Source organism: Daucus carota, chromosome 2, assembly GCF_001625215.2.
Source record: "Daucus carota subsp. sativus chromosome 2, DH1 v3.0, whole genome shotgun sequence".
NCBI lineage: Eukaryota > Viridiplantae > Streptophyta > Magnoliopsida > Apiales > Apiaceae > Daucus > Daucus carota.
The window spans coordinates 44,725,759-44,736,508 of NC_030382.2; the positions used below are offsets into that span (position 1 = coordinate 44,725,759).

The 10,750-nt window shown below is 36.5% G+C and overlaps 3 protein-coding genes across 5 annotated transcripts; 2 read left to right on the forward strand and 1 right to left on the reverse strand.

Annotated features, from left to right (window-relative positions):
- Positions 1-1,400: 1,400 nt before the first annotated feature.
- LOC108207106 (probable aquaporin TIP-type RB7-18C) lies at positions 1,401-2,643 on the forward strand. Its single transcript, XM_017377570.2, has 3 exons — positions 1,401-1,596; positions 1,724-1,974; positions 2,070-2,643. The coding sequence occupies exons 1-3, from the start codon at positions 1,470-1,472 to the stop codon at positions 2,442-2,444; spliced, it is 753 nt and encodes a 250-aa protein (XP_017233059.1). The 5' UTR covers positions 1,401-1,469; the 3' UTR covers positions 2,445-2,643.
- A 1,208-nt stretch (positions 2,644-3,851) lies between these two features.
- Positions 3,852-7,325, reverse strand: LOC108206265 (formyltetrahydrofolate deformylase 1, mitochondrial). Of its 2 annotated transcripts, XM_064087758.1 has the most exons (9): positions 7,082-7,325; positions 6,728-6,840; positions 6,400-6,550; positions 6,252-6,325; positions 6,021-6,180; positions 5,700-5,798; positions 5,529-5,615; positions 4,981-5,078; positions 4,068-4,206 (listed from the first exon to the last, which is right to left on the reverse strand). In XM_064087758.1, the coding sequence occupies exons 1-8, from the start codon at positions 7,289-7,291 to the stop codon at positions 5,010-5,012; spliced, it is 963 nt and encodes a 320-aa protein (XP_063943828.1). In that variant the 5' UTR covers positions 7,292-7,325; the 3' UTR covers positions 4,068-4,206; positions 4,981-5,009. The 2 variants fall into 2 exon arrangements, with proteins under 2 accessions (XP_017231999.1, XP_063943828.1); XM_017376510.1 differs by lacking the exon at positions 4,981-5,078 and having other exon boundaries at positions 3,852-4,206.
- A 408-nt stretch (positions 7,326-7,733) lies between these two features.
- LOC108208063 (uncharacterized) lies at positions 7,734-8,460 on the forward strand. 2 transcript variants are annotated; one of them, XM_017378540.2, is made up of 3 exons: positions 7,734-7,893; positions 7,975-8,127; positions 8,228-8,460. In XM_017378540.2, the coding sequence occupies exons 1-2, from the start codon at positions 7,888-7,890 to the stop codon at positions 8,125-8,127; spliced, it is 159 nt and encodes a 52-aa protein (XP_017234029.1). In that variant the 5' UTR covers positions 7,734-7,887; the 3' UTR covers positions 8,228-8,460. The 2 variants fall into 2 exon arrangements, with proteins under 2 accessions (XP_017234029.1, XP_017234028.1); XM_017378539.2 differs by having other exon boundaries at positions 7,975-8,123.
- Positions 8,461-10,750: the final 2,290 nt, after the last annotated feature.

The following is a 10,750-nucleotide window of genomic DNA, read 5'->3' on the forward strand; positions in this document are numbered from 1 at the left end:
CAAAACCAAAGTTCTCAATAAAATATCAGCTTCCCTCCAGTCTACTAGATCTTTCTACTCTTACTTTTTCACTTTCTTTCGATACTAATTCAAATATATTATTAGCTTAATAATAAGGTACAATTATAAGACATGTCGTTGGAGTTCATACATCACAATAATGTCTTAAATCTATTTTTTATTATATTTACAAGGCATTTATTAGGACATTGCTGGACTTGCTCTAACCACGGGCTAGTGCATTTTCAAATGCTACGCACGCTAGGCACTTGTTAAGTTTAAAATTTACGTGTCAATCTCATGTACCTAATATTTAAAATATGTAGCACTCCAACGCACACTCCTCATGAAAATCAAATACTCAACTAATTTAAAAATCTAAGAGTTGAATATGAAAAAAAAATGTATAAATATACATTAGAACAAGAATGAGATAACTATTTACAGGCATTTTTTTTTTCAAATATGACAAATAAAAAAGAACGCGAAGAGTATTATTTTGACTAACATAACAACATTAATCATACATGTTAAATTATTGTTCATTCCGAAAATTTCAAATTATAGCAGGAAACCGAACCTCACAAGATATGTGTGAAGAAGATCTTTCCAATTGATTAGAATCCCTCTTAAATAAGAATTGAATGTGTGCAAAGATAAGAATGCAACTACACAAGTAAAACGGTGTTTCTTTTCTATAAAATTTTATTCTCAGATCTCAATTAAAGTTTCCCTATGTTAGAATGAGTAAACTTGTGTGTGCCAGGCATATATTACATGTTTGCGTGAACTTTTTGTTGCGAAACTCGAAGATATTAGACTTTGGACTTCTTGTGAAAATAATAATGTATGATCGGATTTCACTTATTAATCTTCACAGCAATGACACATCATTCCATCATCAAAAATGATTAGCCAAATCAACCCTAATTTTGACTTGCCATTTCTTGTGGTGGCGTTCATCTCATTAAAATAATGAGTCTAAGCACGATCCTTGGTTCTTGTAAGAACTTGTTTTTCAGTTTCTGTTTTCGAAGTTCTGGTGGTTACTGGTTAGCTGGCTACAGTGACATGTTAATCTAGACTTTTTCAAATTGTCTATACGATGATTAATCACCTCATCATCGAGCCTATCTCCCACTGATAAGTTTTTAAACTTTATTTGCTTATCCACTAATTAAATAATTACCAAAAAAAACAAATGAAGCTTGGATGTCACTTTCACCAAATTATGAAATTAAGGTCGGTCGGGTCGGCAACCAATGGGTATATCCAGAATAAATCCTGATGGACCATATATTTAAGTGGGCAAAATAAAATAACATGAAATGTATATGATTATGTGTTTTTTTATTCACTAATGTATAAAGTTTCTAGTATATAAACAATGCTACTCTCTCTGAACTTGATGTGCTAAAACAAACAGTCTTGAGAAATATTTCAAACTTTTCGAGGCTCACTCTTTGAAAATGGTGAAGATAGCAATTGGTAGTCTTGGTGATTCATTCAGTGTGGGATCACTCAAGTGTTACTTGGCTGAGTTCATTGCCACCCTTCTCTTTGTCTTTGCTGGAGTTGGTTCAGCCCTTGCTTTCAGTAAGCTCTGAACTCCTTTTTTAGAAAAATGATACGAGTTCTTAATGATTAAGTGATTGGACTGAGCATGGTTGGATATCTCAAGTGGTTAAGAGCTTATCCTCTATAATTTTTTTTGAATGTGCAGGTAGTCTTACAAATGACGGAGCTTTGGACCCACCTGGACTAGTAGCTATAGCAATAGCTCATGCATTTGCCTTGTTTGTGGGAGTGTCCATGGCAGCTAACATCTCAGGTGGTCATTTGAATCCAGCTGTCACTTTTGGATTGGCTGTGGGAGGCCACATCACTGTCATAACTGGATTTCTGTATTGGATTGCGCAATTGCTTGGTGCTGCTGCTGCTTCCTACCTCCTCATTTATGTCACTGGTGGCAAGGTACAGTTGCATGCAAGCATTTTTCCTGCAGTTTTACGCGTTTTTTTGGGATAAAAGGCGGGTTCTGATAAGTGATTGTTGGTAATTTTTTGCAGGCTGTTCCAATTCATGGAGTTGGGGCAGGGATTAATGCATTTCAAGGTGTGGTGTTTGAGATCATCATCACCTTTGCTTTAGTCTACACTGTATACGCCACGGCTGCAGACCCCAAGAAGGGCTCACTGGGAACCATTGCACCCATAGCAATTGGCTTCATTGTTGGAGCCAATATCTTGGCTGCAGGTCCATTCAGCGGTGGCTCGATGAATCCTGCCCGTTCTTTCGGACCCGCTGTGGCTAGTGGAGACTTCTCAGGTCACTGGATCTATTGGGTTGGCCCTCTCATCGGTGGAGGTCTTGCCGGGTTCGTATATGGTGATATTTTCATTGAATCATACGGTGCAGTCGCAGCCTCTGATGACTATGCTTGAGAAATTCTGTTTCCTGGAACGTATATAGTTTGTTCTGCTCTTGTTATTGGTTCAGCTTCTTGTGATGTTTCTGAGATATTGTGTGATGTGCTGTTGTACTTTCAACTTGTGAATAAGAAACATTGATAATTCATTGTCTTCGGAACAGATTGTTATAAACTGAATTTATGAATAAAAATTCATTCGGTTTTTAATACTACTTTTTCTTATAAAGTATATGGAAATTCGCTTAATCATTCAGTTTTTAACAAGGTTGTAAAAATCGGAAATCGGTCCAACTCGGTTTGGTTCCAGAAAAATGAGTACTCGGAACTCGGGAGAGTACTCGGAATGAGTTATCGGATAACTAATCGGGTATTTTTTTTAATTAATTTTTTCTCTTATATATAGTTATATACTGATTAATAATAAAATTATCTAATAATATTAATATATTTATAACACACTTGAAATAATGAAGTCCAAATAAAAGTTACTTGTTTGATAGTGTTTGACATAATAATCATTCACAAGTTTTAATGATAAGAGGCATATACTTTCTAATTAATGTCAATACTTTGCAAAAAAAGATCAAAACATATATAAATTTACGTTTAGTCTCTTTTGAAATAATTTTCAAATAAAATAATAAAAAATTGATAAGTCAAACTCGGATTTGACCTCGAGTACTCGGAGTCAAACCGAGTTTTGACCGATTTTTTAATAAATCGGTTTTGAACCCGATTACTCGGAACTCGGATCGGACGAGGGGTTAAAAACGAGTACTCGGAATGAGTACTCGGCTGACTCGGCGATTTTTAGAACACTGGTTTTTAATGCTCATCCTAGTTGTAACATTACCTTAATAATTTGTTCCACCAGAAATGCCCTTAAACTTCTTGTCATGATCTTGGAGTTCCCATGACTAATATTTCAAAAACCAGGCTCACTGGCTGCTTAACATGATTCAACTAACCTCTACCAAACCTAAACACATGTATGATGTATCTGCACAGTGCACACTACTGTAATGTTAAACACTGAAATCATGGCTTACATCAACATTGTAACGGGTGAATATTTCCTTACAAACAGGAGTCACAATATCATACACAACTGAAATAGAACTAAGATCCGATATGATTCGCGACATGATTTACAAGGACAAAGTCTAAAGATGACACAAATATGACCCAATGTACCCAAATATGATCTGAAATGACTCGGTTATTATAATTTTATATCTTGAACCTTATATATCCATCTTTTTAATCAAATTTTTATATAATTTAGAACTCGAACCTGATCTGCTGCAAACATGAAAACAGAATCCAAACCCGAAATTGACCCCCCTACTTGCAGTCACCATTTTGGAAGGTGCTATCAAATATAAAGCATGCGGTTCATGATCACCAAGACACCAGCAAGTCAATCCCACACAGGTACAACTATATTTGATAGAGATGCAGCAAACACTGAAAATTTTATTCAAATAATGATTTTTGCAGTTTGCAGAAGACACACGTAGTAACATTTTATAGCCGGTCAAGATATGAGGCTTCTGATGATGAATAATAGGTACAGAGTGAAGTTAAACAATGCTCCAAATCTTTCTCGACGTCTCTTCTCGTCATAGTCAAAACACTACAGTCCTGTTTTGCTCATAGGGTAAGACACGCAGCTGACAATAAGATTTTATGGCTTTTGCAAGGCACTGTTTCTCAAGATTTTGAGATTTTTGAACATAAGTAAGCAAATTATCTCTATGTGAAACCGTGTCAACCTGTACAATCAAAGTAAAATTATATTTGTATAACTCAACATGTTTATATATATAATAATACATCATGCAGGGAAAGTATGAAAGACTAATATCACAGAAAATTATATAAAGCTAAAATATAGTAATTTAAGTGATGGTTCTAGGTCGAATTCCTCATCACAATGGAAAGAAGTTCAATGAGTACTTCGCAAAAAAAAGAAGAAGAAGAAGCTAGTTTAGTTAGTCAGCAGGGAGGTTTTCAAACTGACATAATAGTGCATATAGTGGCCACTAGGCTCTAGCATTTTACCCAATGGAAAACCAAGCTGCTCTCATGCTACTATTACTCTGCATTGACACAGAGCAGAGCTGCTGTATTGAATTTAGGGCAGGATTACAATAATATTATGTCATTTAAGCATTTTGGTTATCCCACTCACTTTCTTCAAATCTTTTATACAAGACTAATTCTTACCAGGGAGCACATTAAAGAGATCTCCAAGGGTAAAAGGAACGCCTTATCCCTGATTTCTGTTTCCTAGTTGATGCCCTTCTCCTTAGTAACAGAAAACTACGGGTTGAGGGTTTGATCATTAGTGGAGGCATGTGTGTGCAAGTACTATGGTTAAGCATCCCGGCAAAAAACCTACTTACCCACCAAGAGAACTCTGAATCAGATGCCAGAACTGAATATATTTAAGTTCAACTTCAAATTGAGGATTTTTTGCTAGAAGGTTACAATTGAAAGAAATCATGACTTTTCTAGAGAATAACAAGAAATTTAATGGCTATTACCTTCTTTTCAGATTTTCCCGATAACATGGTCATTGTTGTTGACAGGTGAAGAAGATGGAAATTTCAGTTCCACATGCATGTTTGTGACACAAGGTTCTCTTTCATATATTGAGTGAAGGGAACTAGGTCATATAAACAGGGTCACAAAATTGCTGAGAGACACAACAGATCTCTCCCTGTTTTGAACTACATACTGATAGCACTGAGAATTCAAAAAATATGTATAGCATGGGGATTCAAAAGGGTGAAAATATCACTCCACGTGAGATTGAACATAAAATAGTGTATTTTATATAAAAATAAATCGAAGGAAAAAGGTCCAGAGGAAGAGAACAACTACAGGTACTGATTGTTCCTTTGGACAAGGAGTACTACACTCATTTGCTTTGAATTGAAAGTAGAGATAGTGTAAAATATCATAGCAAAAATAGAAAATCCATGCTGGTTATAAACCATAATGTGATCAGTATATTTAATTAGCATAACAATGTATGCATAGGTTGAATGGAATGTTCAACATCAAGAAGTAATAAACATAAAATACTTACCATTTGTTCGATGATGGGACCTTCATCAAGTTCCTTAGTGACAAAGTGAGCAGTTGCACCAATTAATTTGACACCAGCTTCGAAAGCCTGAAAATGAGGTATGCTAAACGACCTTTCACGATATACATCCTAAAGAAACTTTAGTCCTCATAAAAAGCCACAAGTCTGGACCTGTTTACTAGGATTTCCCCCCTTGAATGATGGCAAAAGGCCATGATGAATGTTAATTACATCCTTGCCATAAGCTTTCAAGAAATTGGCAGATAACACCTGCAGATACAAGGAATAAAAGAAGATTCAAAAGCGCATATAATAGTAGATAGCAAGTAGGTTACCAGTAGCATGGTGGCTTGGGAGGAAGTGGGAGGGTCGACACACACAAGGACACATATCCATAACCCTACTTATTCGAGATTGATGGAAAACTCTGTGTGTTTGGTACACACACGTGCTTGGAAGTCTATATATACAGTATCTCTCGATATCATATACCTGCATGTATCTTGCAAGTACTAGAAAATCTGTATCTTGAACCAAATTTAGTATTCCTTCTTCCCTTTTGTCATCTTTAGTTGTACCTAAATGATGGTATGGTATTCCATGCCTTTCAAGAAATCGCATGATATGGGTGTTGGGACCTCTCTCGTGATTGCTGATTGAAATAAGAGCTGAGATTATAAGTAGCATCATGAAAACAGAAAATCAACATTGACCAAAATTTACCTTATGACACATTTTATATCAACCGGAAGTTTTCCGTCCTGCCACCCATGCAACAGATCAACCAGACAATGGTCCTGCGGCAGCAAAGTGTCAACGATAACGTCTATTGTGAACAATATCGTATGAAGAGATTAAATTGGGAGAAAACCTGCTTAGAAGCAAGAACAACAATTTTGTGTATAGGATCTAAGTCAGGAACACGAACAACAGATCTAACTGCTTTGAACCGTGTAGAAATCTTTAAAAAATCCTCATCCATTTGTGCCCGCGGCCAATTTGCAGGGTTAAAGATAAATTCACTGCAAGAAACTTTTTGTGTGTCAAATATTGAAACAACAAGACCCCGGTGACCCGCATACTTGGATTATCCGATTCTGGTAGAATACTCCCTAAATCATCTGGAAGACTCGACTACTCCCTACATTATCTTGAAAGAAATTTAGCAGGCACACTTGCTAATTTGGATAAAGACCTACCTTCTCTGGTAGAAGGTTTGTTTCTTATGGGGCACAAATATTTCCGCTGCGAGTATATTCCCCCCTTTGGATGCAATACACTCTGATAGTTTAGCCACAATCCCCACCTCATCCTATCAAAAACAGAATCACACCCACATAGATTGACCATTAAATACTTGCACAAACACTCCATATATATAAGAATGATTGAAACTTTATCAATTCAAACAAAAACAATCAACTTTAATACAAATCAGTTTCTTTCTGAAGAAAGAATGAAACTTTGTCCATTGAGACAGAAAACCCACCAAGTATAATGAAGTAAAATTAAAAATGAATGCATATAAATAAATGGGAAAAAAAAATACTAACAGGGCAATTGAAAACATGAATGCCACGAGTGAGAGATGGTGATAGGGAAGATGGGTCAAGGACAGGGACTTGATCAGCAGCAGAAGAAGAAGATGCATTGAGTGAATTGTAGTGTCTATTGGTATTGTGAGTGTTAATTCCTCCTCTTCTTGCTCCTACACTTGTTGTTTGTTGAGGGAAGCTTGAGCAGAATCTTGTGAGTAGCCTCATATTTTTCTCAACTAATTAAAACCAACATCTTCTATCACATTTATCTGCATCTTTCATACGTGGAATATATCTCACATAGTCCTATAATCCTATTTCTTAAATAAATTTTGGACGAAACATATAACTGAATTACGAAATTTATCTTTATAAAATATATAATATTTTTATGTAAATGAAAATACGATTAATATTGAACGCTCTATGAAATGGAGACCTTTTATATATTTTAAAAATATACTCCATTCATCTGTTTGCACGCATTTTGAGATTTTTATAAATATAGTTTAGTTACATTTTTTATAGTGAAAAATTAAATATTAAATTTTTATTTAAATTAAAATTTTTAAAAATATTTTATGAAACTATATTTTAAATGAGTTTTAAAAAATATAAAGAAATTGAGTGAAGGGGATATGATTTTTAGACGGAGTAATAATAATACTGTATAAAGCAAACGGGTTGAGCATTTAGTACATGACTACCAAACACTGCCTCCACAAAATCACTCAATCGATCCAACATGAAGAACCTCCGTCACTGATTCTTTCTGTTGCGTATCAAATTCTCTCCTCAGCTAGCTGCCCTTGATACCCAAAATGCCTGTAAGTATATCTTTATATCTAGATCTTCAAATTACACAATTATATGATCTGGGTACTCACTAAAATTGATTAATTGTTTAGTTAAAAAGGTTAGTAGAGGTGGAACCACCCAGCCCGCTTCGTTATCTGATCGGAGCAGCAATTATGATGATCGGAGTTGTTTTACCGGTTGGCTATATGATGTTTCGAAACAAACGCGTCCCTTCTTCTTCCTCTTTTGCCAAACAGACGTAGGTGTGCTTTGCATTTTCTTTGTCTTTTTCCGTGATTCGATTTCATTTCAATTGGTGTTTTGAATTGTGGGGTGTGTGAAAGTTTTGATTTGCTGTTTCAGGAACAAGGTTTTGATATAATGGGATTGATGGGTAGAGAGTTCAGACAGAGGTAGATTTAACTTGTAAAGCTCGAAAACAACAGATATGCACAATGTTAGTGTTAATGCTCGGTTATGTGTTGTTACTTGTTACGGGGTTGGATTTATAATGTAGACAAAATGTGTTACTAAATTGTGCTAATCGGCATTATCTTTTTTCTTTTTTGGTGTTATACTTATTTATATTTTGTTCATGTGTTGTTTTAGCTTCTTTGCTATTGTTTCAAACGATAATTGAGATCTGAAATGCTTTTATGAGAATGAGTTTTGGGAGTAATCTTAGGATTTCCTGCTAGCTATGAAGACTTGGTTTAGTTCCCAACTTCCACGAGAAGTGTTCTTGTACATTGTTATGTCCATAAAAGTTGCAATAGATGAATGTATATGACTGGTTTTTCTACTGATGTATAAGAGATTATTATTTGAAAATACATGGATTAAGATTATAGTACTGGTTATTGCAATTGGCAAGTAAGCTAATTTTTAACATAGTTTACCTTTAATGGTTTAAGATCAGCTGGAGTATTTCACTTGTCAGAGTGCTAATCGACTGGATTTAGGCCCTATGTCAAGGGCTGGCCTAATTTGCTTCACCCTAACCCTGTATAGAGGTGACAGTGGAGGGCCCACATACTTTTTTTATGAACCAGAAGTTGCAAAAATCGCAGGCTCGTAGCTGGACTTTTGAAAGTTAAAATACTAACCTTGTCTCTTATGCAACAGTATTTGAAAGTTCTATAGCAAGCATGGTTGTTACGTCGCTCGACTAGTCGCGACTAGTCGACGACTAGTCGAGCAGTCGGTGGAGGACGGTCGACTGGCCTCCTCGACTGGCTGTTTGTAAGTATTTCGCTCGACTGGTTCATGACTGGTCGACTGGGTCGACTTGTCAACCCGACTGGTCGACCCAGTCGCCCGACTGGTTCCAGATTTGCAAAAAAAGCCCAGATTTGCAAAAAAAAACCATCCAATCGGCCTCCAGTTGCCCTAATTCACCTCCAGTGGCCTCCAACTTCAAATTTTCATAGGTATGCTTCATATTATTTGTAAAAACAGAGTACCCACACTCATATATACATACATAACACATATATACACAGACTCACTGAGTCATATATGTATATACACACAGAATAGTTGTATGTATATATACACACAGTCAAACAATATATATTACACACAATTATACACACACTTATAGAACAGATAATGGAATTAATACACTTGTTTTTTGTTTTTTGTTCAATGTTCTAGGATAACAGAAAATGGGGGACACAACTGACCCAACTGACCCTAATTATGATCTCTGTCTTAGTTTACTTTGCTTCCTATAATCCTATTTGTGCAGTCAATTGTGTGTAGAAGTGTAGAACATGTAGATATATATAAAATTACTAATTTTATACTTTGTCGACTAGTGTCGACTAGTCTACGACTATTCACGACTAGTCACGACTCGACTTGCCGGACACTCCGGTCGACTCGACTCGACTTACCGACGTAACAACCATGATAGCAAGTTAAGGTTAGAACTTAGTAGAATAGAAGATATACGTACGTCGTACAGAGTTGAATGTTTCTGCAAGATCCTTACTGTTATGTTTCAGCTACTGGAGACCAGCTTGTAACTCACTAGACACGTAATTAATATATTAACTAGCAGAATAAACTGTATCTGCTAATAGAAGTAGATCTCATACAACTCCGCAGCAATTCGAGAGGCGCGGTCTCTCCTACAACTTCTCCTGAATAACACACTTTCTAGATAAAAACCCTAAACCCCCTTCTCTTTCTTATTTATACTCTCATATAACAAAAGACTACTTTGCCCTTCTACTTGCACTTCTCCTTTTTGCCCCTAGTTATGCTTGATTCTTTTTCTTCCTGCGCGCATATGTGAACTTAACATGCTGCGGACTCCCATTCCTTGCAATACCTTCCTCCCAAACAGCCACCTTGTCCTCAAGGTGAAAAGTGGGAAACCTCTGTGTAAGAGCAGTAACATTCTCCCAAGTAGCTTCAAAGCTGTCCATCCCTCTCCACTTCACCAGCACCTCCATATTAGTCGAGCCTCTGTTGCGTAAACCCAGCACAGCCTCAGGTTCAGCTACCAGCACCAAGTCTGCATCAATACTACTGGGAATTGTAGGCATCACCGACTCCGTTCCAACAGCACGTTTCAGTTGTGAAACATGAAACACAGGGTGAATTTTAGATGAATCTGGTAGTTGTAAACGATAAGCAACAGTACCAACTCGCTGAACCACCTCAAAAGGACCATAGAAACGAGCAGCTAATTTCTCCCAAGCACGTTTTGCCAATGATTGCTGACGGTATGGTTGGAGTTTCAAGTACACACGCTCCCCCACTGCAAATTCTACCTCCCGACGGTGTTTGTCTGCCTGCATTTTCATGCGGTGCTGAGCCCTTATCAAATTAAATCTGAGTTCGTCAAGCATAGCATCACGGTCGATTAATTGTTCT